Raw genomic sequence first — 26,607 nt, 5'->3', positions numbered from 1 at the left:
GCTTAGTTCTACTAACAACTAAGTCTATAAGTTTCTCTAAAATAATGCCTATTTTTAAAATTATTTATTTATTTATTTATTATTTTTGGCTGTGTTGGGTCTTTGCTGCTGCGCGCGGGCTTTCTCTAGTTGCAGCGAGTGGGGGCTACTCTTTGTTGTGGTGCGCGGGCTTCTCATTGCAGTGGCTTCTCTTGTTGCAGAGCACGGGCTCTAGGCACGTGGGCTTCAGTAGTTGTGGCGCGCAGGCTCTAGAACACAGGCTCAGTAGTTGTAGCGCACAGGGTCAGCTGCTCCGTGGCATGTGTGGTCCTCTGGGACCAGGGCTGGAACCTGTGTCCCCTGCATTGGCAGGCGGACTCCCAACCACTGCGCCACCAGGGAAGTACCTGCCTATTTTTATATAGCTAAAATTTATTGAGAATTTATTATACACAAGGCAATTTGCTAAGTGTTTTACATATACTTCCTCACTTAATCCTCACAACAAACATTAAAGGGTTGTGAAGGTTAAAAGAAACAATCCATGTAAACATTTAGAGCAATGTCTGGCAGTAGGTACGCAATAAATCCCAGCTGCTGCTGCTATTATTGTTATTGTTATTATTGTCGTAGCCCTAATTTTACACCTGAGAAAAAATGAAGCTCAGAAGGGCATCTGCAGTTTTTCATGCTATTGAAAACATAATTTTATAAATCTCCATTTCTCTTTGTTTGTGTTCATGAACTTGCATCCAGGGACCTTACTAAAGTCACTTTGGGATTTTCTGTGCATATAAATCATGTCGCCTATGACTACTGAGTTTTATTTCTCCCTTTGCTTACATTTGGTTTTCTTGCCTTACTCCACTAGCTAAGACTTCCAGTATGAGGTTCAATAGAAGTAGTGACAGTAGCCATCCTACTCTCATTCCTCATCTCAGGGGGATCCTTTCACTATTCACCACTAAGTACGATATTTGACATAGGATTTTTATAGATTTAGAATCCAGATCTCTGGCACCAAAGCCACACTCTTCATTCTGGTCTGCTTGCCTCTGCCCCTCTCTGTGCTCACCCCCTTCCCTGATCTCTCCCACATTCTGTTCTTCCATCTCTTTGTCCTTCCTTCACCTGCCCTTTGTCTCTCTTGACCTTTTCTCTCTTCTTCTCCTCTCTTTTTCTTTCTTCTCATCTCTTTTTCTTCTCCCCCAACGCTTTTCCCTTATTATTTGTTTAACTGCTTTAGTAAAGCTTATATTTTCTATTCTTAATTTTTAGTTTTAAAAGTAGATGAGCTAAATACCCTTTATTTCTCCAAAGAAAAGTTTGCTTTTTATATGTTTCTTGGTATTTCAATCGTCTTCAATAAAAAGCCTTCAATTTGCTGTATAGTCTAAGTCCCAAGATAAGAAAGGTGAGGAGAAAAAGCAATGGGGGGGAATGCTCAAACCAACTGGAATAAAGTAGGCATAGAGCCCAGCTTAAGGGACTGAGGCCAGAGGCCAAGGGCCATCTCAAACATGCCCTGGCCTGCATCCCTTGGCGTCCTCTTGCTGTCTTGGTAATGCACTAACATAGCTCTCTAATATGCTGTATTTCCTTATCTTTGAATAAGAATAACCAATGATCATTGTATTCCCTTTTGTAATATATGACTGTCTAATCCTTTGAGCTGGACTCTTTCACCTTTTCCCTATCTGACATGTATATTTAATGCAGTCATCTCATCTACATAGATGACTCTCAGTGAGGTCCTTGGTGCCAAGCATTAAGAGCACCAAAATCCCTCTGGGGCCATTCTGAGTAATAACAGTCAGGTGCTGTATGTCACAAGACATGCACAAGATTAAATCCCCAAACACAAAACTTTCCAGATTAGGGGTAGAGATCACATTTGTATGATACCGACTCCCCTTTCCTGATCACTTATTGCACATCATGAAATGTGAGTTAATATAATGATAGAGAAGAGAGGGCATGCAGACTGAGCCATGGAAGAATTATAGAAACTCTGTTGCAGCTTATTTTGAGCTGTGCCTGCTGGACCTGCTCCCACAACACCTAGCAGACAGCATGAGGTCGGTAACATGTCCTAAGATACTGAAGACTAGACTGGTCTCTTTCCTGTCCGTATCTACAGCCAATCTCAAGGAGGCCAAGGCTATCAGTAAGTGGTGTAAAGAAAGCTCTGGTAACAGTAACAAGAACCTGGGAAACATCTATAGGGAAATTCTGAGAAGGGACTCAGAGAGAGTGCTATGAGGAAGCCGGCCCCAGTCCCATATCTATAGGCTATGCAAATACAGTGGCATTTCTGGAACCCATTATGCTGTGTGTTAGTTATTTTTGATACTTCATCAGGCTCTCTGGAGTGAAGAGCTACAAAATACTAAAACAAAAGGTCCTTATTTCATGTACAGGAAGAAAGAGAGGAGTTGAGACCCTCCATCCTACCCTGCTACAAGGTGAGTAGGGGCAAGGGGAGGGCCAACTTTCAGGGCCAGGAAAGCAGGCTGAGTCTCTAGGGCCTGTAAGGAAGAGTCTTCTTGAGAACATACTAGGGTTGGAGAAGGACTTGGGAATGTGACCAAGTTGTCTGACATTTGGTGCCTCACACACAGGAGGAGCTCGTATGTCAATGGAGATGATGCCACCTGCCCTCTCCAACACCCAGGATTGTTCAGAGGTCAAATGAGAGAATGTGAAAGCGTATGGCCAGCTGGAAAGTCTGTATAGGGCAATCACTGACACCGCCAAGCTTAACTGGCACCTTGACTTCATCTTCACATATAAAACCTTCAGATTTCATGAGGGAAAATAAGTATTTTGAGGTTTGCAAGTAAAAATAAATTATTTTCTAGTTCAGGGAGGAAGAAAAGTCCAAAATGCAAAAAACATACTCTGGTCATCAGCTCAGGTCATCTTTGACGTATGAAGGGAGCTCCCTTTTACCTCCATGACCTAGTATCTCCTTACTTGCCCCTAATTTTCTCTCCTCCCAAATTGTATGTCCCTGTCCCTTTGTTCTCCTTGTCTCTTATCTCTTTATCTCTGTCTCTTTATCTCTGTTTGCCACCTGCCTGACCTGTGACCTGTCTGAATTGTATGACTTTCAACCTCTTCTCCTAGTCACCTATGCAGTCCTTTACCCATCTAATCCTGTTGATCTGTGCTCTGTTACCTGCTGCCTTTCCTCTCCCCATTCTCACCACCCAGATCTTTTTCTGGAGTTCAATGTGCCTATATTGCCATTCTAATGACTGCCACAAGAAGTTGTCAAAATTCAGAGAAAACATGTTCTTTCATTTTAACAGGAAGGGAAATTGAGACACAGAGTGATTACCCAAATTTTCCAAGCTTATAAAGGAGTCCAAGACTGGGCCCAGCCTTAGAAATCCGCTGGCTGGTCTTGATTTTGTGCCATTAGGTAGAAAGCTAGTGCCCTAGTATGATGTGATTAAGAAGTCAATAAACAGACACTTGGTGCACATACCCTGAGTTTAATACAAATTTCAGGTTGTCACAGAAAGATAATATTGCTGAGGATAAAGTGGCACAGATAGGGTGGTGTTCCACAGAAGTCAATTTTCCAGATATCTGAAACATATCTCTTTCAATAACAAAATGCTGTTAGCTTTAAAATATTCTTTTGAAGGGGAGTATTTTTCAAATGCTTTGCACCCTACCCTGCCTTACTAAACAGAGCACATGATGCCTAATGAGACCAATTCTTAGTGATGTAAAAGAACTTTGATGAACCTCTATTGCTGGGGTGTTCTGCAGTTCATTGGTGCTTTAGGGAACTTCTAGGAATGTAGGGCTTAGCTTGTCCTTTCAGTGAATGACTTCACATCGTGGCACATTTCCAGGTGAAGTTTCTTGTCTTCTCCCCTGTTGTTAGCTGCTATTATAGAAGTTCTGCCTTCCTGCTTTTACTCTGCTTACTGCTATAATATAGGAAAACTAAAAATTTCCAAAGAAAACCATATAACTAAGCTTGCTAGATCAAGAATGATGACTAGGGGGCTTCCCTTCCCTGGTGGCGCAGTGGTTGAGAGTCCGCCTGCCGATGCAGGGGACGCAGGTTCGTGCCCCGGTCCGGGAAGATCCCACATGCCGCAGAGCGGCTGGGCCCGTGAGCCATGGCCGCTGAGCCTGTGTGTCTGGAGCCTGTGCTCCGCAACAGGAGAGGCCACAACAGTGAGAGGCCCGCGAACCGCCAAAAAAAAAAGAAAGAAAAAAGAATGCTGACAAGATCAGGCTTATAGTCGCATATAGAATATAATGAGTGAGGTTTGTGACATCTGTTCTTGTTGCTGCTCTGAAGCTTTGCCTGCTCACTTCTGCTTTCAGGTTTTTGTTCTAGAAGTTAAACTTGTCAAAAACTCATCACCATGTAAATGTACAGTAGAAGAAGAGACCAATGTGTCATGTTTTGGAAACATACTGAAGGCCTTCACCCTGGCTGAAGAAACAGATAAGGAGACAAGGATGGAGGTAAATCGAATTGTGAATTAAATCCTTGAGATATTTGAGAATTTCAACAGCTTCAGATAAAGTAGACTGGTTTAACAGCAGGAGATCTTGACACAGCTGAATCAGACAGCTGAGGGGGGAGCTAACTTTTCTTGCAAGTGGTTTCACAAGTTGATTTTTAATAGGAAAGTTGCTCTTGCTGATGGTGAGTGCCCCTCCAGCTCAACAAAATACTCTTGTATGAAGTAAGGCTATTGCTATAGATGTAACTATGTTGATATCTGCTAACTGACCAAAGTCAAATGGGAAAACAATCATGGCTGGTGAAGAGAGAAGACATGAAGACTGCCCAGTGCCCTGATGATACAAGAAGATGGAAAAAGCAAAGAGGATCCCAGAGTCTGAGGTGGAACGAAGAGGAAAAGAATAAGTGGATTCCAGTAAATCTGAAGTAAAAGCCAGAATGAGTAGAATCGTCAAAACCCAAATTTTGGAGACTAGGAAAAATTAGGCCAGAGGTATTTTTCCCAGGCTGGGTTAAGGAAATTTAAGGCCTAGGAACAAGAACCTGTTTTCACATGAACCAAGAGACCTAGACAAAGATCTTGGGTTTGGTCTGTGAATAAAATCAGGTTAGAATGAAGGAGACAGGCTTCCTAGAGAGTACAAAATTCAGGGAGCCAGACCTGGGGAGTGTTAGCTCTGTTGGACAGAGCACATCTCTGTACAGTTCTGCACATGTTAACTGGACACAGGCTATGCCCTAAGAAAGCCACACCAGGCCCTGGGAACATTCTGAGAAACGCTGCTGTCAGTGGCAGACTATGAGGAAAAGAAGGTTGCTAAGGCTGAGAACCCACGACCTGGTCCGTAGTAGTAGTGTATTTGGAGACTGCGAAGGCGGGATGCCTAGTATTCACTTATGTCAAGGTTTAGAGTATGTATTTAAGCAAATCATTTTCCATCTCTGGGCTTTAATTTCCTCCTCTAGAGGTTAATGTAAATCTCACTGAGTTTTAAGAATCAAATCAAGAGCTCAGGCATCAAAATGCTTTGATAATGGCATAAACGCTATTCATCTGAGTCAGTATCCTTGACTCTTCTGCATCACTCTTAATAATCTGGACCACAGGAATGCCTACTACTTCTGTATCATTTGCTGAAAATACATCAAAGACTCCTCTCAAGCCTTGAGCAGCATCTTGGTGGCCTCAAAGTCCTTTATTGAAGATCTGGGGCCACATTATGAGCAGAAAAGAGGTCCCTCTTGCAAGTGAACTGGGGTTCAGATAGGGCTCTCTGTGACGTGTACAGCCTTGACTCCATGAGTGTTTTGAGGAAAGGAATGTGTGTATTTTTCAGCAGTTGACTAGTTAAGTTTGAAATGAAGCCATCGGAACGGCTTCCAGTTTCACTTGGGATTTAAAGGGGTTCTGTTGCAGAGTTGTCTTTCTTCAGAGTGGCTGAACCAAGATTAGGAAGCTTAGGTAACAGCTAGTGCCAAACAAATGTCCAAGTTCATACAAAAACATCCTGCTGGAGGCAGGGAAGGTGGTGGGATAAAATGTTCCCGAGACTGCAGAGCTCAAGCCGCTAGAAAACCCATTCTAGAACTTTCACTTCTCATTTTCAGCAGCAATCTGTTTTCACCATCAGCTTATTTAGTACTAGCTCCTAGGTACTTGTGCACAGCTGCTCAGCTGTAACAGAAGTCCTCCATGTGGTGACACAAAGCAGCTCCGAGCATGACTAGGTCCCTGTGGAACACACAGAGTGGTGCCTGGAGCCACAGGTTCCTCTCATCTGTGGCCTCAGATAGACTTCTGATGTCCCCCGGCACTCACAGCCCAGTACAGGCTGAGGAGTGGGCTGGGGGCTAAATGCCTTTACCAGATAAAGATAGCCAAGACCAAACTAGGCTGGGTCCTAAGACCTCTCCCCAGCAAGGCCTCAGGCTACTTCAGAGAGTATAAAGATAGGAAAATCCAGCAGGTGAGAGGCCACATGGAGTCCTACTTCTCCCACTGCAGTGCACAGAGAGAGGCAATTTAACCTAATCATTGAACACAGGGCTGAGGCAGGAACCTGTGCTCTGGTCCTAACACTGCCAATAGTTGGCTGTGTAACTCTTAGGTGATCACTGAACCTCTCTGTGTCTCAGTTTCCACATCTTCCAAAGGGGAGTAAGAAAGTGGCTTCCTCATAGTACTGCTAGGATAAACAAAGAGATAAAATGGAATAATCCTTGTAAAAACCTATGAAAAAAGTAGAAAATGCTATACAAAGTATTATCAATCAATGATAAGATGCTCAAAATGTTGTTTGGTAACCTTGACCTTCATACCCCCAACCTGCCCGATCCCAGATTCAAGGCAATGAATTCCCTCAAAAAGAAAGCCCTTCTTCTTATTTCAGGAGCTTTGGGTATAAGCAGTACCTCTCTCAGTCAAGTAGACCCAAAGGTTCCTCTGGGCCAGGATGGCAACCTTGAGGTTCCTTTTTCTGGGAGTCCAAGCCACAAAGAAGCCACATCTGAAAAATGTCAGGCCACTTGCCCCTCCACACCTCTGCATGAACCCAGGTTAACGGCCAGGGGCAGCTCAAAACGAGAAGTTAGAGTTCTTAGGATCTTCTTTAACCCCACTGCCACCCTGCAGCCACACAGGAGGGCAGCATCCCTCCCCTCACTGCTCAGAGCGCCCTGTGGGCCACCCACACAGGCAGCACAGACTCCATGCTTGCGTGTGGCTCACCTCCTTTCCTCTGTACTGGGTGGAGGAGCAGAACTGAGACTCATTAAATAAGCAGAAGCATTTTTAGCACGGCTCCCACTACCAGCTGAGCACTGGCAATGCCCATGCTTACTACTGACCTCTAAAGCTAGCTGCCTTCCATTCATCTTATATTCATCTTATAATGTAACTTCCACAGGAGAGCACCAACAATTCAAAACTTAACGTTTTCCTCCCCCCCAAATATGCTTTTCTTCCCATGCTCCCATCTCAGGTGAATGGCAACTCAGTGAGCTGAGACACACCTTGGACTGTCTTTCCCTCACTTCCCATTGCCAGTCAGACTCCAAGCCCAAAAGCTCCTGTGATCTGATCTCTTGAAGTCCTTGCTGCCTCATCATTCCCATCATTACCTGATTTCATTCAACTTCTCCTATTTCTCCTCTGCACTATTTTGGTCTCTCTTACTACAACTAAAGTGACCTTTCTAAAATTTAATTCAAAATTTAATTCAAACCATGTCCCTCCTTGCTAGAAATCCTTCATTCACGCCTCACAACCCCCAAGACTGAATCCCAACTCCAGAGCATAATTTACAAGGCCTTCCAACCACTCTGGTTCCAATCACTCCCATTCTCCAGTATATCTCATGTTCCTACCGAGCCAAATCATCTGAAACCCCCTAAGTACCCCAGGCTTTCTCTCACTTCTGGACCTTCCTACTTGCCATTCCCTTTGACTATTTATTCTATCCTTTCCCCTGTCACTCCTTCACCAGCCTAGCTTCTCCTCCTTCAAATCTCAGCTTAAAATCATGTCCTCTAGGAAGTCTGTGAACAGTCTCTTCTCCCAGAGTTAGGTGCTCCTTCTATACATCTCAATGACTATCACGGCACTTTATCATACTTTATTGTTGTTGCTTGTTTAACTGTCTCTCCCACTAGAATATAAGCTCCAGTGTGAAACTCTTATCCACCAATGCGTGCCTGACACCTAGAAAAATGTTTGGCATATAATAGGAGATTAACATATATTTTCTGAACATTGAGTGAATACATAAATGGGTGGATAGGTGGATGGCTGGATGGATAGGTATCTACCCCAGGTGTAAGAATGTAAACCACTAAGAGCCACAAAGGACCAATTTACAGCATCTCTATGGCCTCTAGGCCAGACAATTTTCAAAAGGATAGGGCAGGATGGGCATAGACAAAAAGCCATTAGTACTAGAGGCCTGCCCAGACTTCAAGGGATTTCCAAGGTAACACTTCATTTTTGCCATCTCTTACTTTTTAAAATTCTCTTCTCAAGTATCACTGAGTTAGACTGATCTAAGACATATATGGCAGCGGTGCTACTGGGAGAAACATGATGAAGGGTAGGTACGCAGAACAACTAGTGGAACTGGAGTTGTATAGCCTAAGGGATGCTGCAGGACCAAGGGTGCAGGCTGGAAGGACACAGAATAGCTGACAGAGCTTCAGGTACAGGACTGAGTGGAAGTACCAGGAAGGTTGAGGGGACTAGACCAGAAAAGGCAATTGGATAAGTGGAACAGGGCCAAGGAACACATGTAGGGCTGATGGGAAGGCACGGCACAGCACTGAGGTTCCAGCTAGGAGGATGACCAGGGTAGGGATGAAGGGCAGGGGTTAGAGTAGGACACCTGAGGAGTCGTGGGATTCTGGGTTACTGCCATGAACGCTTCCACCAGCAGGTAGGTAGATGGACAGGAAGGGCTCCAATAGCTTATCTCCAAGAGATCCCAGTGCCCCTAGATGCTCAGCTACCTCTGCAGGATATCCCTGTAGAGCACTCACCCAATAAATTCCATTAATCCAAATTCTAAGGCCAACGAACTTTGGACTGTGGGACCACATAAAACATTTTCCCCATTTTCATTCACTGCAGACAGAAGAAAGTTCAGGCTTTGGATTCTCATTTAAAACAAACCTTAGCCCTCTTATGTACTAGCTGTAGGACCCTGGATCTCAGTTTCCTTAGCCATAAAATTGGGGTGCCCACCTCACAGTACTGTTGGGGAGGTTAAGTGAAATCACCCTGTGAAGCACCATGCACAGTTCTAGGTACAGAGTGAGTGTTCAATAAGTTGGCTTTCTTTCCCTTTCCCCGTCCTCTCTAAATGAAGCTCAGTTGCTCCCATTTTTAGTGTATGTGGGTGGAAATGGGGTAGAGGAGGACCTTGCAGACTCATTAGGACAGAAGGCATGAGTCAGGGTTGCGTAACATCCAGGGATGGAACAGGGACACTCCTCCCCCCACCCAATCATCCTCATCCAGGTCCCGGGGGTCTCGACTGGCAGTGGGTCCCGTATGGTCAGCGAAAGCAGGCTCTGTTAGTACCTTTCTCACCACATTCGGAGAGGAGTGCTGGATGGCGCTGTCCAGTGGGGGAACACTGTGAGGAGTTTCTTCCCCAGATGCCTGGGGCAAGTTAGCAGTAGTATTCTTGTCAAGAGGGAGAGTTGGCTTTGGGCCTTCAGATGCTGGGGACTCATCTGTAGCCTGGAGAAGAAAATAAGAACTTGGGTGGGTTTTACCGCAAAGAGTAGCAGCAGCAGCAAAGGCTAATTCCCACCCTGCACTGCCCGTTGTTACCACCTACACATTGTGAACTGCTTGAAATTTTTTCAGAAAGAAAGATAGTCTTATCTAAATTCTTCCTAATATGACAATCTTAGGAGAATCCAAACCAAGAATTATGAGCTAACTCTGTCATATTCACCTTAGCAATCATAACAGTTTTGACTTACATTTAAAGAGTTTATGGTCTTCTATAAACCCTAGACCCTTCTCTGCCATCACAAGGATTATTCCATATCCCCTCAAAGGAACTGAGCCTCAGAGGAAGACATTTGAAGCATGATCTGAAGCTGCCCGTGCTGAAGCATAAATGTGAGGCCTTATATTCTGTAATAAAGTAAAAGTCTGTAGAGCTGCTTTGAAGATATAAATGTGGTTACATGTTTAAAGGAGACACCACTATGAAAAAAGTGAGCGGGGAGGAGGAAGGGGCTGGAACAGGAAGCTCTGGGGACAAAGAAAAGCAAGAGTTAAGGATGAAGACGTGGAGTGCTGCAAAAATCCCAGAGGCACAAACTGCGCCTCTTCAATTGTCTCTTAGCTGAGAAAAGAGAGGAGCAGCCTTCATAATCCCCCTAGGGAGAGAACAAGGCCTCCTCTGTGGCATTTCAGAGTCAGCAGGCCTGGATCCAAGTCTTGGCTCTACCACTCAACGTTTTAGGATCTCTAGGCAAACTGCTTGCCCTCTCTGACCTCCACTTCTGCACCTAGAAAAACAGATGGTAATGCCTACATAACAACACTGTTGATAGGACAAATGGCATAGTGTATATAAAACATGCCTAGCTTAGTAGGCTTGGAATAAACTCTAAGTCTCTGTCTTAGTGTTATGAAGTGTTATGAAGTTGCTGCCTACTAGCATGTAGGGCACGCCCTCACTGCCCTTCCCCCCTGTCTGTGATACACAAGTTACAGCAAGGCAAGTGAGGTTACAAAGGTAAGAGACAGCCTCCCTTCTGCCCTGGCACTAGCTAGAATCCAGCACAGCTCGGGAAGTTCCATTCATGGACAAGGTCCCTAGTGTCACTCAGGAGGACAGGGCTAAGCCAGGCCACTCTGGACAGTATCAAGCCCAGATCTATGTTGGGGCTAAGTACTCCGTTCTCTGGAGCTTTCCTGAGATGGGAGGTGGAGCCCGGCGCAGTCTTGAATTGTGAGGGCTGAGCTCAAGGCCACCCTAAAATGAAGAAACTGTGCTCTTGTGGCACCCTGTGATTCCTGCACTGTCCTAGGGAGAACATGTGTTCGCGCCACCCTGAGGCTCACCTGCTCTGTGTCCTCCTGGCTCTGGGGCTGGACAGGTGCCGGCTGCCTCACGATGTGGTTGATCTGCCCCACGATGGTCTGCTGAAGATGCTGAGGCGCTTTGGCCTGACCCAGCTGCAGGCTGGGCTGTTGAGCCTGAAGCAGAAGCTCCAGGTCCTTCTGCATTTCCTCCAGCTCAAACTTGTGGTGCATTATGTCCACATTCTGGGAACAGGCAGGCCCAGGAGGGCTCTCGTGCTGACTAGAAGCCAGATGCTGGGATGGAGGGACAGGTGGGCGTGGCTGCTGTTGGGGCGGAGGCGGTGGCTGCTGCTGAAAGTGGCTGAGCTTCAGCTTCTGGTGGTGGCCCAGCTGCACCTGGACAGACGGTGTCTGAAAGGTGGGCGGGGCGTGGGCTCCTTGCTGAACATCCTGCGGGGGGACGATGCACACGGGCTGGGAAGTCAGCTGCTGCCCCGGCCGCTGGGATGTGCTCTCTTGCTCCGCAGGGGGCTGGGTTTCCAGCCAGGGTTGAAGTAGCTTTGGTGGATGAGGACGGCAGGGCAGTTCTTTTTCCCTGGGCAGCAGCGGGGAGCACTGCAGTGACCTCAGCTGTTGGGGCACCGTCTCGGAGGGCTGCCTAAAGCTGTGGGCTGGGTGTATGCTGGGCGGCGGGACCTGGCCTTTGAGGGAGGGCGAGACTGGGGAGCAGTGGGAGCAGCACACAGAGGAGGAACACAGTGCTGGAGGCTGGAACTTGCGTGAGGGATGGCTGAGAGTCTCCTGCTGAGCCCCTGGGGACTGGTGGCTTTGATAAAAAGATGACGGTCCCTGTAAGCTTCCATACGCAGGAGTATCTGCCGGGGACAGTTGTCCACCCTCTGTAGTTATACAGCCTAAGAATTCAAAATAGAGAGTGTTTCCAAAGGTAATCTGCAGTTGTTCCCCCTCTGCTACCTCCCACTCCTGGGACCGAAGGATAGCATTCAAAAAAACTTGTACCAGATGCAGAGATTAAGAAATTCAACCCCTGATCCCCAAGACTCAGTCTAGAATGCTTCCAGCAATTGGACCTATATGGACCTGCTTTTGGGGCCTGGGACACTTAGAAGTTAGCTCAGCTTTTACCAGATGCTCAGTCCTGACTCTGTATCTCACTAGAGAAACCACGGGCTCCCTCAAAGAGCACCTACTTCTTTTTTAACAGAATAGCCCAAGAGAGACTCAGACCAAAAAAAATCAACACTGGGGGAGAAGAAGGAGTGTGTTGGAAAGTGGCAAAGGAGATTCATCCCCAGGACAAATGAGCAAGTCTTCAAATATGGTTCTGGGGAACTGTGTGTTGGGCAAGTAGGATGGAAGAGAGTGGGGAAGCTCTAACACCAGCGTCAATGCCAGGCGCCAGTGCTGCGGACTGAGGCCCCCGGGCCCTCATACATGAGTAGATGATATCCATTGCTGTTTCAGGCTAACGGCTCCTTCAGCTCATCTGAGGCTTATTTGGGGAAGACCAAGTGTCTTGAGGGCAGGAGGTGTGTTTTATTCACCTTTGGTCACTTGGTGGCCAGGGTGGGGCCTGACTCAGAGCAGGTGCTCACCAAAGGTCTGTTGAATTAAATCAAAAGGGTAAGGGAAGCAAAAAATAAACCTAAATATATCATTTATCGCTCTGTTAAGTTCAAAACACTTTCACTGAGAATAACAGCCCGGATGAAGGTAGCAGCTGGCCATTAGTTTAACAAACCTACCATTAGGTTGTCAACACAGGCACAACTTCAAGTTGTCTACATTCTGCCTTAAGACTGAATGCCAGCAAGTTATTGCAGCAGGGAAGAAAAATGCACAAGGTCATGAATTATCTGCTTATATCTCAACTCCAAAGGACACGTGTGACACTGTCTGTCTCCTCTCTGTGTCGCTGAAATATCTCTGTTTGTGCCCACACACATGTGTACTGCCATACGGCATTCTGGAGAGTAGGGCCACTGTCTTGTCTCCTCTTCTAGCAATGAAAACAAGGGAAGAGGGACATTCATGCAGAATAGGAAGCTCAGATCTCAGCTGGTCCTGTTACAAAAGTCCTGTATTGCCATTGCTATTTATGCTATCAACTCTCACCACCCCCACCCCAACCCTACCCTCATCACCCCCAGTCATTCAGGTTTGCTCTGGCAGTCTCAGGGAGTGCTTTCTCTTGGGCATATGCTGATCTACCCAGTAAGCTAAGCAGATGGTCTATACGTGTTCTTGGCAATCATGCACAGGCCCACAGAGTAGGCCCTGGGCTCACCAAGGGAAGCCAGCTGCTTGGTCCAGAAGTTAGGCTCCCAGGTGAATCTAATACTCCAAGGGGAACCAGAGTCTGTGTTACAATTGGTCTCCAGCAATCGCTGCATCTGAAACACAATCTGACAACAGCACCAAAGGTCATTTCTTTGGGCATCTTGTGCCTGAATGACAACACCCTCTCCCTCGCTCTTTGGACAAGTTGAAGGCCAAAGTCCTGGCTGTTTAGCCTGTGGTCCTCCCCCATATGCTTGCTTATTTCCTTACACCTTAGTATCTTCACATTCCTCTGCTTTCCCCCACCCCTACTGATCCCCTTCTTCTTACTGAGGCTTATGGAAAGCCTACATTCTTATCTCTTCCAGGCCTCAAATGATTTTAATTCTCCCTCAGAATATCACTTGCCTGGAAGCCTCTCAAGAGTGTTCCTTTCATTCTACCATAATCTCACGTGAAAAGCCAATGGGGTCAGACGTTCTCTGAGTTCCCCATAGCTGTCCTTCCATCCACTTGTAAAACTCCATTACATCCTAGTCAACTGCCCTCTTCCTCCCTCATCCCTTTCATCTATCTCCTATCGCTAACTCTCCCACTTATCTAGGACTTTGGCAAGTATCCAGCTGCCCTGACAACATCTAGTTAACCAATGTCCTAAGCAGCATCTTGGCCTCTTACTTCCTTGATCTCTTTAATGTAAATCACCTTCACCTCTCTTTTCAGTTCACTCACCATATCTAGACCATTTTCATCATCTAGAACCATTCTACCTATGAGGCCTTAAACTCCAACAACCTACCCCCTGATCATAACCAGCTCTCACTCTTTCTGAGCATGCTCTTCAGCCTCATTGGACTCCCCAAGCCCTGCTCCCTCAGTCCATAGGGTCGTCCCAGCTTTCCATCATTTTCAGTAACAATGTCACTAGTGCCCTAGTTCCCTTCCCATCCCCAATGTCTGGCCTTGGGTCAATCCAGCCATCCCAAAGCCATGTTATCTGGGGTCGCCACACTGATGATTACCCTCAGGGGTACTCTTCAGTCTTTCTTCTTGTCACGTCCTATCTTGTCAGCTTCCTCCACCATGGTCCTTAATGACGATCTAAAATTTTTACTTCTCTCCTCAATGTCATTTACCCAATGCCTAACCCTCTCATTATCACCTCCTACTTCACAGAGGGTGAAAAAACCCATAAAAGACAATTTCCCTCAAACTTGTATCCCTCCTATCTCCAAACTTAACTACATTATATTGACACCTTCCTGTCCTCTGATCTCAGAGGAAAGGAGTGCCTCTTGTTTAAGGTCAACCAGTTCACTCTAGATCCCACTTCTTTCTGCCCTTCCAGTATGCTTCCTCTACCACACATCTCTTCTACCTTCAACAACTTCTCCCAAATAAAGATGTGCAAATGTCTTCCTTACTTTAAAAAAGTATTCCAACCCTGTCTCCTTCTCAAGCTACCTTCTTATTTCCCTTCTTTTCACTTCTGTCTCTACTTCCTCACCTCCCATCCTCAGCTTCCTCATTCTAGCTTTTGACCCTTCTACTTTGTGGGAATGTCTTCCAAAAGATTACCAGGGACCTCCTGATTCCCAGACCTCAAGGCTTCGCTTCACTACTCATGTCCCTTCACCTATGTAGCAATGATAACATTGATTACTTAAAATGTGAAACTCTGTTAATTTCTGTGCACCACACTCTCCTATTTCTCCTCTCACCTCTGATGCTTGCTTCTCACCTCTTTCACTCATCTTCTTCCTCTGTCTATGTGAAAATGACGGCATTTCCCTGGGCTCCAGATTTGTTCTTCTCTTCTTCCTTCACACACTCTTCCAATATCACTGATATCCCAGTGACTCCCACATCTCTCTCTCTCTAACCCTGACTTTTCTTCTGACTTCTGGACCCATCTATCAAAGCAGATTTGGGACAGCTCCCTTTAGATGCCCTATAGGCACCTTCGCTTCAACATATCCAAATATAAACCCCATCAACATCCTTCAAAATTCTTGCTTCTTTTCCTGGGGATCACCACCCTCCCAAGCCCAACACTTCAATGTCATCCTCAACTCCTCCTTTCCTCTTAGGTCCCATTTAAACCCAAATAACTTCCTATGGAATGTTCAGCACACTGCTAGTATTAATGCCTGGATCCATGACCTAAGACAGAACTACAGAACTTCCTTCCCAGCTGAGTTGCTTGGAGGAAGGCAGGTCTATTCCAGCACCTGGGTCCTTTGCACTGTGGGGTTTGGTCAAAGATGGTTTTCACTTACTAACCCAAAGTCAGTGATTGAGGAGTGGGAGTTCTTCTTACCAGCTCTTTGCTGAAAAGGAAAGGGATGCTGGTTTTGCTGCAGACAGCCCAATTAATGAAATTCTGCACATGCTCAAATTGACGGTTGAGAACCATGATGCTCTGCAACTGCTGCTCCAGCTTCCGCTTCCTTTCATTAGTAATGCCCTGGTTACGAAGAGAGAAGACAGAGTCCCTGATCCTGTTCTTGGACTGCAGGCCACATGCTTGGGAAGTCTGGTGGTCTGTGTGTATCAGTGTAAACACAGATGGAATCAGATGAAACTGCACTGAGAGGAGGACATGGGCTGCTGAGGGATGGAGGGAGGGAGGGAGACAGGGTAGGTAGACTTTATGGTACAAACATGGAATGGCTAATAAATGAATGAGAAAATGAATGGGTGTCTGCATCTCTTGGGCATAGCTTGTTTCATGTCTCTTTCAAGGCTATAACCCTGCATAGTCCAGGAAGGCAGTTGCCTTACTGCCACAGCATTAATGGGAGTTTGATCTGATTCTCTAGCCCTTAATGAGCCAACTTCCCAAAATTAGACTGGACATTTTAAGATACAGGGAGCAGCAGAGAGCTATGGAAACTACACATCTGAATTCTAGCCCAGGCATCTCTGAGCCCTGAGACAAGGTTGATATGTGCCTGGTTTCTGCCCCAGGGAGAGAACAGAACCCATCCATCTGCTCACATATACCTCCAGCTCCTCTATGAGCCCATTGGCCTGTTTGTTCAGCTCGTTCATCAGAGCCATCTTGGCCATTTTGATCTGGTTTTCCACCTTCCTGTGCTGATGCTTCACCTCAAAAATCCTGTAAACAACAGGATGAGACAGAGCATGGTGAGCCCTTCCCCCCAGGCCTATGAGGGCCTACAGACAGCAAATGTTAAGAGCCTACAGTGTGGAGGCCGCATACTGAGATCAGGGCCCACCAGGTACCAAATGTAAAGAAACAAGAACCTTCCTCCACCACCCATCCCACTCTTTGTACAACCCAGCCCACTTGATCTAAATGGGACAATGGCCCAAAGTTCGACGCAGTTTTCTCTAGGTAAACTGCAGGGCCACGCCCAGGTCAACCCAGTGGCTCACCAGTTCGCAAAGCACTAGAGGCAGGACAGAGAGAGCGAGTACAGATATGACTTCATGTAAACAGCGTCACTAAACAGCGTCATGCAGTAAAATGAGCGTAGGTAGAGACAGAAAGTAGACTAATGGTTGCCAAGTGCTGGGGATGTTGCACAGCGAATGGGGAGTGACTACTAATGTGTATGGGGTTTCTTTTTAGGGTGATAAAAAGGGTCTTTCAAAAGTAGACAGTAGGGGACTTCCCTGGTGGTCCAGTGGTTAAGAATCCACCTGCCAATGCAGGGGACAAGGGTTTGAGTCCTGGCCCGGGAAGATCCCACATGCCGCGGAGCAACTAAGCCCGTGCGCCACAACTACTGAGCCCGTGCGCCTAGAGCCTGTGCTCTGCAACAAGAGAAGCCACCACAATGAGAAGCCCACACACCACAACAGAGTAGCTCCCGCTTGCTGCAACTGGAGAAAGCCCATGCGCAGCAATGAAGACCCAACACAGCTAAAAATAAATATATTTATATATTTAAAAAAAACATAGACAGTAATAATGGTTGTATAACTCTATGAATATGCAAAAAAAACTCACTGAATTGTACATTTTAAAAGGGCAATTTTATGGTATATAAATTATACATAAAGTCATTAAAGCCATTTAAAAAAGCCATTAAAAAAAAACAAACATGGGCTTTGAAGCCACATAGACCTAGCTTCTAAACCCAGCTCAGTCTCTGACTAGCTGTGTGATCTCAGACAAGTCACCTAACCTCTCTGAACCTTAGCCTCCTCATCAGTAGAATGGAGATAACCCCAACTCAAAGAATTATAAGAATTGATCAAAATGATGCATGCATGATGCCCAACCCAGTGCCTGTCGTGATGATCTCTCAGTACATACTTATTTCTCTTTCCACAGAAAATACAGATGATTTCATGTCATGCGTAGGTTTATATGGAAAACACTGGGAAAGAGGTGATAAAGGGTAGATTGCCACTGACTTGTACCCACATGATAAGCAGCACTCTCTTCCCCAATATCTACTCTGTGCCCTTGTTCTTAAGCACCTACCTTTGGCTAGTTCATGGCCACTTTCAGAAGGCATGTACTTTAGCCCAGGCTCACTGTGATCATCCTGACCTAGCTTGGCCCCATTCACCAAGTGATGACCCAAAACCCCCTCCCTGGCACTGAGACCTCTAAGGTCAGGTATGCCAATGTCCGCATGTCTTCCTTATAAGTACTCCATCCTAGTACTGTGACCCAGGATGAGAGGGAACAGAGCATTTCCAGTGCTGGCAAGGGGCTAGCCGATGTTACCTGTCCTCAATTTGCTTTGCAGATGTCTGTAGACTAGATTTCTTATGCGCCACCTGTGTAGTCACACTTTCCAGAAGCATCCTCTGGTTTTGCAAAACTTCTTCAAGATGTCTACACCTAGAGTAGGAGGCAGAGAAAAAGCTGAGGAGGACTGAGTCTTATTCTGAGCACGCCAGCCAAGTGAGAATCCCCACAGTGCATTGTCTCAGCCAGGTCCATGGAGGCTGGGGTTACATGTAGTGAGTCAGAGACTCCTGGCCCTTCAGGCCTTCTCCAGAGAAAGCCCACAACAGGAACAGGGAAAAACTTCAGCCCAGGGGCTGAAGGTTGGCTTGAGCAGGGAGAGGATTCTGAAGTACTGGGAGCCCAGCGCTCTCATAGGTAGAGTCCAGAGCCCTCCCAGGTCCCCTTTGGGCCCCACCTGTGCTCTTTGTGCTCCACCATGAGGCAGCTATGGCATGTGAGCACATCACAGGTCTCGCAGAATAGCTTGAGCACTTCCTGTGTGTGTAGAGGACAGTACAAGGCGAAGTCTCCAGAACCACCATTCACTCCTGCCAGAGAAGATGGAGAAAGTGGGCTTCTCTTGCTCAGGAAGACCTCTTAGTTTAAGTTCCACTGAGCAACCCTCAGCCCTCTATGGACACAGGGAAGACACAGAGCTTGGAGGGAAGGTGGTACCAAGTAAGGGAGGCCTCTCTCTGGGCCAGTGAGGTTCCAGAAACACAAGGAGGAAGGCAGGCTTAGACTGGCTGGATTTGCCCATCTGTCCAGAAATAACTGGCCATCAAGCCCCAGGCATCCCACCACCTGGTGAGCCTGAGGAAGGGGCTTGCTACCTGCTGCACATGGATCTCCTGCAGAATAGTGAGTCCTCTAAAACTCAGCCTAAATCTCCTCATTAACCAGGATTCTGTTATGGTGAGGCTGAAACAAGCTACCCAACCTTGCCAGGCTCCAGACCAGATCACATGGGTCATGAACTTTGGTTCCTGTCTGACGAAGGTAAAACCCTTCTCACAGTTCGAGGGCCTTGAGAAAAGACTTTCAAGAAGACTGTCACTTAAAACAGATGGTGCTGGATGGATAAATGGACAAACCCTGATACAGGCTGCTGAATTAATCAAGTAACTAAACAGAAGTGAGGGCCGTTTGCTTGAAACAGAGGTGAAAGATAGGGAACTCAATTACCTTCCGTGGTAATTCGAGACTATTCCTCCCTGCACTGCCTCACCCACCCTCACCCACGCCCCCGCTGCCCCCCCAGCAGGGAGAGCCTAGAGTGAGTTTACACTGTGATGTGACTCTGCAGGGGACAGCTTTCCTTCAGGAAAGGCCCTGAGACCACCCCTACTCTCACCCCCAGCAGGGAAACGAGGTCAGAGAGCTATTCTCCAAAGATTCTATGGTTTGCTACTACTTAAGTGCATGTGAGCTAGTGGAGAGGGTGAGGAGTGATACCTGGAGATCCCTTCTGGGTCCGGGGAAAGAGTGGGCCCCCAGGGGCAGGGCCATGCCGGTGCTCCTCCGTGCAGGAGCTGCACAGCCAGCGGTTGCAGTAGGTACAGAGGATGTGTGCCGCCCTCTTCTCCTTGCACTCGGAGCAGTTCTAGAGGTAGAGAGTTCTGGAATTACTGACAGTATCTTCATCACTTGGGCCTGCTTTTATGAGTGGTAAATACTCTAGGCACTGGGGTCCTGCAGGGCTGTTCCTCCACTATTTTGGAGTGCAGTCAATTCTGGAGAGCTGCCTGGGAGTGACGTGCAGGGGCGTGTGAGGGAAAGCGCCCTTTGTGACTAAGAGTACTGCCCTCAGGAGCTATTCACACAAGTCCTGGGCTGCAGCTGAGGATCCGCAGATGAACAAGGCAAGGATCTGCTCTCAAGGTACACACAGCCTAGACGGGGTGGCAGACATTCGGTGGGTAATGCTGTGATGAAAGGATGCACCGAGTGCTAAGGAAGCAAAGAGAGGTTTCCAGGAGTTCCATCCAGAAGCAGCCAGGAAAGGTTCCATAAAGAGGTGACATTTGAGTTGGATATTGAATGACAAGTAGAAGTTCACCAGGCAGACAAGGGAGGAAAATGGAAAGCACAGGCGAAAGCGAAAACTGCAATGTGCCTATGGAGAGGAAGAAGCTGCAGCTGTATGAGTACACAAAAAGATGATCATACACAGCCGGGAAAAAGTGAGACGGACCAACTCTCAGAGCTGTGTTTCCACTGCTGCGGCTTGCCAGGACCAAGAATCCCTAGCCTTCTTCTAGTACAAACGTTCATTCATTTGGTCAGCAAATATCATGCAGGGCTGATATAAAAGGTGGAGAAGAAGAAAAATTAGTCTGTCTGTGCCTGAATAATACAGGCCACCAAACTGATGTGGATCCTGACAGCTCTGTCCTCACACTGGGATCTGACAAACCCACAGCAAGAAAAAGAAAAAAGAGGAGAAATACAAGTTTTACTGACCAAACTATGAATTCTTTGAGGGTAGAGACATGGGTCTCTGTCTTCCTAGCACCCAGGCCCTGGCATATCAGACATTCAGTAAGAATTTAATACAGGTGCAAGTAAGTAAAACGGCAAATGAATAAAATGTAGTGGGCAAGGATACCCCAGTGGAGAAAGGAACAGAAGGGACACCAGTCAGTAAGTGCTGTGAAATTTCAGAAACTCAGGCATTAGTTGTTAAATATAAGCATAATTGATGAACCCATTTAACCCAGGCTGGTGCATGAGCTTCAACTCAGTGCGCCAGGGTGGGTGGAGGGTGGGGAATAAAAGCTTAGTACCCATAGTTTTCAGTAAGAGCTATAAGAGAGAGAAAACACCCCAATTTTGCTTCCCCAACTGAAACATTTTGGTTCTCTTCTGGATAGAAGTATGGATGGATGGATAGATGGATGGATGGATAGGTGGATGGATGGATGGATGGATGGATGGATGGATGGATGGATGGATGGATGAGTAGGCAAACTGGTGGAAGGGTAACAAGTCAGATGGAGTGATGGGTGGACAGACAGACTTATGGACAGGGGTCCCATAGATTTCTGAACAGGATCAGCTGTTTCTTTGCTTGTCCTGACTTACCCTGGCCATCTTGGATTGCTCAGAAGAAAAGCACTGCAGCAAAAAAATGTTCAGTTACATCCCTGGTAAGGTATTCTCGCTTACACCCAGGACAGGAGATGAGCTCTGGGAGAAGGTGGGAAAGATAGCAAAGTCAGGGCAACATTGCAGATTATACATAACATAGGACCTAGACACAAGGCTTTCTAATACACAACACCAAGGTATGTACCAATACCACTTGTGCCAAAATGAAATATGTTTGACGCCATAGCCTGCACTTACCATCTAGGTGCTCTGGACATGACCATCCAATTAGCGGCCTGCCCTACAGAACTTCCCACATCCTCATCTTTGCCTGGTCCTACATTCCTTTCCTCCCTACAAGCCATGTTACTAGAGGCCCAACCCTGCTCCACTTCTGATAATCAGGTGCCTTCCTGCTGCTCCCACTCTGCATTCCACAGCCCTGAGAGCCTAGTTCCCACTACTGGCTAAGTTCAAAGGGGTCAGTTTAGCCCAGGGCACAGCTCCAGCCATTTACATTACTGTGTAGTAGAATCACTTTAAAGATCTCAAAGCTAGAGCTTCCAAGAAGGTTCTAGCCAGAGAAAGGCAAGGACTCCCTGCCTGCTCATCTAGGAGGTATTCTTCTCTTGTTACAACCAATACCAATTGGTCTGCCTCCGGGGCTCAAAGAGGTTTTGCTGGGCCTTCTCCACCCAGTCCATGTTGGGTGCGCCACATATATGTGTGTTTCACCCGTGAACATGAACATCTTGTCCTACTCCCCTCTCCCCAGAGAAATGCAGCAGTCTCCAACACATTCATCAGCATGGTGGACTCCTGAACTATATAAGCAGCATGACACTGCCACCCTGGAGACTGTAGTACTTCAGGTCCACCCCACTGGCACTCAGCCCACTGGGTACAAGGAGATGAGCTTCCTGAGGAGGGCCAGGTGCCTGCGCCCAGGGATGAGGACAACCTGAAAAGCGGCTGGCTATGCCAGTGCATGCAGCAATACCACCACAGTCTTCTCTGCCCCATATCACCAAAATGATACAATGGCAGTTGCTCTAGACTTGCAGGCACACAGACTTAAGCCCAAACACTAGGTCTACCACTCAGCGACCTTGGTTGGGCAAGTCACTTAGTCTCACTTAACTCCTCCGTGCCCCAGTTTCTTCATATGTAAAATAGAAAGGAAAAACAGGAGTGGCTATGAGGACTGAATTAAACAATACTTGAGAATTCACATGATCCTCCATGAATGTTGACTTTGAATTCAAAAGATTTCTCATATCCCATTCATGGTAGGGCAATAACCTTAATTATCAACTCTCCCAGGTGATGAAGTCAGATAGTCTGAGAGGGAGATTGAAAAAGTGGTCACAAATTCTCCTCCTCCCTGTGTCCATGCCTTGCAATCCTATCCATTAAAAGTGGAGTCTTCTCTATCCTTTGAAGCTAGGCTGCCCTCATGACCCATTTTGGCCAACAGAATGCAGCAAAAATGACACTAAGTTCTAAGCCCAGACCTCAAGTGGCTTTATATGACTCTGCTCTCGCTCTCAGAACTCTAAGACTGCCACGTGAACAACCCCAGGTTAGACTGCTGGAAGATGAGAAACCATGTGGAGAGAGGCCTCAGTTGTCTCAGGTATCCCACCTGCAGCCGTCACAAACCAGGTAGCCCCAACTGACCCACCAGCTGAACACAGACATGGGTAAGCACAGCAGAGATTAGCCAAGCCAAGCCCAGCCCAGAAGAACTACCAAGAGCATCCCAGCCCAAACCCTCAACCTGTAGAATCATAAATAAAGCTTGGTTGTTGTTTTAACCACTAAGTTTTGGAGTGGTTTTTTATGCAGCAAAAGATAACTGATATATTCTGGAAAAATCAAAATCTACAAAATCATGCAAAATAATATTTTAATACTCTTCTTTCCCCCACCTACCACTCCGTTCCCCTGCCCCGCAAAAAACCCCTCCCCTAGCCTCCACAGAGCCATGGACTTTAATGACAGAACTGGATCTGCAATCTCCTAGATACTCTCCTGCCTGTCAAGAACAGTGGCCCGTGGTGGAGAAGGATGCTCTCTACAGGTGGCATCATCCAGGGGAATCACGTGACTGTCCCTCCCTACCACCTGGCTGCCCAGGGAAGATCCTCCTCATCTACTCCCAGGTCAGAAATGCTGTTCTAATTGTTGGAAATAATTTCCACAAGGTTTCCGACTCCCTGGTACCAGATGCTCAAACATTTGTCATAGTCATACAGCCTCATTATCAGCATGAGAAAGAGAGAAATAACTGAATAGATCAGACAAGGCCTCATCACACATCCTGTACCTCCCCTGGCCTTAAAGACCGAAATCCTCAGCTTGTCACTCAAGGCCCTTTCTGAGTTGGCCTTAACTCTCTCTAGTCTCATCTCTAGCTTCACCTGCCACACACCCTATGTCCTTGCCATGCCAAATACCTCTGCTATCCCTAAATGCACCAAACCTTTGCATAACTCTATGTTTCTGAAAGTGAATGTTCCCTCTCCCTAAAACACTCTTTCTTGCTGCCCCACTCCTTTTCAGATAAACTCCTATTCAACCTTCCAAACTTGTTCAAATGTTCTACCTTTGAGAAGCAGTGTTGATTTCCCTTAGGAAGAGTTAATTATTCCCTCTTCAGGGTTCCCACAGCATCCTGAACATCCTTCTAGTACAACAAATATCACATTGCCTTTTAACTATCTGTTCATATGTCTACATACAAAAATAATCCACAATTTGAGACTAAAAGATATTGCATGATTTTTATGTTTCTTGTGGGTTTGAGTATTCCAAATGTGTTCCTTGCACTCACAGCCAATGAAAGTAGTCAAAAGCCATTTGGAAGTTTTCGGGGTGGTGGAAAAAAACAGCCCAGGAAAATAAAGGAATCAGGTCTGATCCAGAGCAGACGTGTGGGGCTTGGGAAAGGCTGTGAACTGGGAGATGTGGGTTCCAGGCCCAGGACTGTCACTAACTGTGCAACCTTAGGTAAGCGACCCCTTTTCTCTGAACTGTACTTTCTACACCCTTAAATGAGGGGAATGGGAATAGAAGGGAAGTATGGATTATCCAACCCTCCTCCTCTGCCTACTGCAACCAGGCTTCAGAAATATTCCCCTGGGCAAGATGGGAAGGGACAGACAGCCACCCTTGTCAGCAAGTCAGGGACAGGCTTATGGCTGAGGGAGGCCTGGATCTAAGACCTCCTCCAGTCTGAACAGGGGCTGCTGCAGCAGACAGCAGGGCTGGAGAACCGTGGCGGTGATACACACAGGTACCAGGGCGACTGTGGGGACCAGAGTGGACACAGAGGACATGGGCTCTCTTTGTGTCACAACTTTTGCCCAGAAATTCTTATCTTCCCTCAGAAGGTCCCTAACCCCCATAGAGCTGTGTCAACCTTGAGCTCTTTGTTTTTTAAAGAGGATTCCCCATTTTTCAATGAGGATACCAAAACAAAGTTTTTTTTAGACAATTGGAATACATGAACTCTTAGGGCTGTGGATATACATAAAATGACCTAACATCAGCTTACAATATTTAACATTAATTTAGTTTTTAATACATATTTAAATCACATATTACATAAAATATTATTTAGATATATTGCTTTTTTCTTTCTACTTGAATTATTCAAGCAACAGCATTGAGCTTTTATTTCATACAGAAGAACATCAATTCTGAGAAATGCAGGACCAGGGCCCAGGGGCCACACAACCATCCCCAAAGCGGGTGGGCTTCTGCTTCCAGAATGAAGAACACACAGGCACCAGAGGTTCTCTGAAAACTGAAGATGTTCAATCCATCTGTCACAAGAGTGAGCACTTCTGGTCCCTGGGAGGTATGGGACAAATTATTCTTTTACCACCACTCCCTATATTAGGCACTTTACATGTCTTATATAATCGTCAAACCATCTCTTAGAGGTAGGCATTGTCCCCATTTCATAGTTGGATAGACTGAGGCTCCAAGAAGTTGTCACCTACCAAAGATCATAGAAAGCAGAGGCAGAGCTACAACTGGAGCCCAAGTCTGTCCACCTCTAAAACTCAGCCCTGTCCACTATGCTATACTCTTCTCTAATTCAAGTGTAAATAAACAAGGTAATTTTATTTTAATTAACTAAATGATTTGATTTTAAGTAAAATGTTCCATAATAATGATCAGACTCTAATGATGACCTGGACCCAGCTTTGAACTTGGAATCGAGAAGGAGCTGGAAGCCAGCCCCAGCTATGCTTAAAGTTTTAAGAAATATGATCTTTGAGAAAAGGCAAATGAAGCAGAGTTTTTCTGCCTAGAAAAAATAAATCTGGGGGCAGTTTCATTCTACAGATCAGTGGTTCTCAAACTTTGTTACATAGTTGAATCATATGAGGTACTTTTAAACATCCTGATGTCCAGTCCACACCCCATATCAATTAAATCAGAGTTTCAGGAGGTAGGAGCCAGGCATCAGTATTTTTTAAAATTCCCCAGGTGAGGGGACTCCCTGGTGGCGCAGTGGTTGAGAGTCCGCCTGCCAGTGCAGGGGACACGGGTTCGGGCCCTGGCCCGGGAGTACCCCACTTGCTGCGGAGCGGCTGAGCCCATGCGCCACAGCTGCTGAGCCCGCACGCGTAGAGCCCAGGCTTTACAAGAGAAGCCACCGCAATGAGGGGCCCCCGTACCTGTTCTCTGCCACTAGAGAAAGCCCACGCCCAGCAATGAGGACCCAACGCAGCCATAAATAAATAAATAAAATAATTTATTTTAAAAAATTCCCCAGGTGATTACAATGTACAACCAAGTTTGAGGACCAGTGCCAAAGAGAGAGTACCCCTTTCCCCTGTGGCTGAGCCGGATAGACCTCCCCCCTGTATCATGCAGCTGAGAAAGGCAAGCTCACCCAGTTTTAAAGAGGCTCCAACAAGTTAAGGAAGACTCTGAATGCAGCCGTCATGTATTTCCCCTCTGGCAGAGAAGAGAAAAGGGCAGATGCCCAACAGACAGAAGGGTGTCCTGATACCTAGGTACCCTGGGGGTTGGTGGGGAATTGGAGGACACCTTTTGCGTCCCCTAACTCCCAGCTTCACTGAAGGACCCACGAGCAGGCTTAGGGTGCAGCCTGAGGTTTGGCACTACAACGACTGCTGCTGGGGCCTAGAGAGTGTGCTGAGCCCAGGACTTAGTGAGGCAGCAAGGGAGGTGGGTCAAGACTAGGTAGTCCACCCTTAGACATGAAAGGCAGCGCCAAGACAACCTGGGCATGGGGCTGGGGTGGGAGAGAAATCCCAAGGAGGTCTCAGAAAACTAGCATGGGTCAGCTCAGCACACCAGGTCGGGACACATGCACATAAGCCCGAGCTCAGTGCTAAGCAACACTCTGAGGGTTAAAAAGCCCTTCATTCTAGAGCTCTTGTCCAGGGCTCCGTGAAACTTTGCCGCTGGGGCCCAAGCTCTGACTCCAGTAGAGCAGTG

At 46.7% G+C, this 26,607-nt stretch overlaps 1 protein-coding gene across 4 annotated transcripts in view; it reads right to left on the bottom strand.

Annotated features, from left to right (window-relative positions):
- Nucleotides 1-26,607, bottom strand: part of TRIM66 (tripartite motif containing 66) — a 56,212-nt gene that overhangs the window by 9,910 nt on the left and 19,695 nt on the right. For 3 of the 4 annotated variants that reach the window (XM_089915187.1, XM_089915188.1, XM_022563154.3), the window contains 9 exons: nucleotides 21,118-21,222; nucleotides 19,489-19,636; nucleotides 18,449-18,581; nucleotides 18,028-18,144; nucleotides 16,326-16,440; nucleotides 15,640-15,786; nucleotides 13,327-13,444; nucleotides 11,058-11,932; nucleotides 9,552-9,713 (listed from right to left, as the gene is read on the bottom strand). In XM_089915187.1, the coding sequence (XP_089771313.1) occupies nucleotides 9,552-9,713; nucleotides 11,058-11,932; nucleotides 13,327-13,444; nucleotides 15,640-15,786; nucleotides 16,326-16,440; nucleotides 18,028-18,144; nucleotides 18,449-18,581; nucleotides 19,489-19,636; nucleotides 21,118-21,126 (1,824 nt within the window). In that variant the 5' untranslated portion in view covers nucleotides 21,127-21,222. Of the gene's footprint in view, nucleotides 1-9,551; nucleotides 9,714-11,057; nucleotides 11,933-13,326; nucleotides 13,445-15,639; nucleotides 15,787-16,325; nucleotides 16,441-18,027; nucleotides 18,145-18,448; nucleotides 18,582-19,488; nucleotides 19,637-21,117; nucleotides 21,223-26,607 lie in introns of those variants that run through there. The other variant, XM_089915189.1, reaches the window with a different exon arrangement.

Source organism: Delphinapterus leucas, chromosome 7 (genome assembly GCF_059928025.1).
Source record: "Delphinapterus leucas isolate spDelLeu-1000000601 "Yukka" chromosome 7, BTC_Dleu_Yukka2, whole genome shotgun sequence".
NCBI classification, from domain to species: domain Eukaryota; kingdom Metazoa; phylum Chordata; class Mammalia; order Artiodactyla; family Monodontidae; genus Delphinapterus; species Delphinapterus leucas.
Note: the sequence above shows the minus strand (reverse complement) of the source record. Positions and strands in the feature narration are given on the sequence as shown.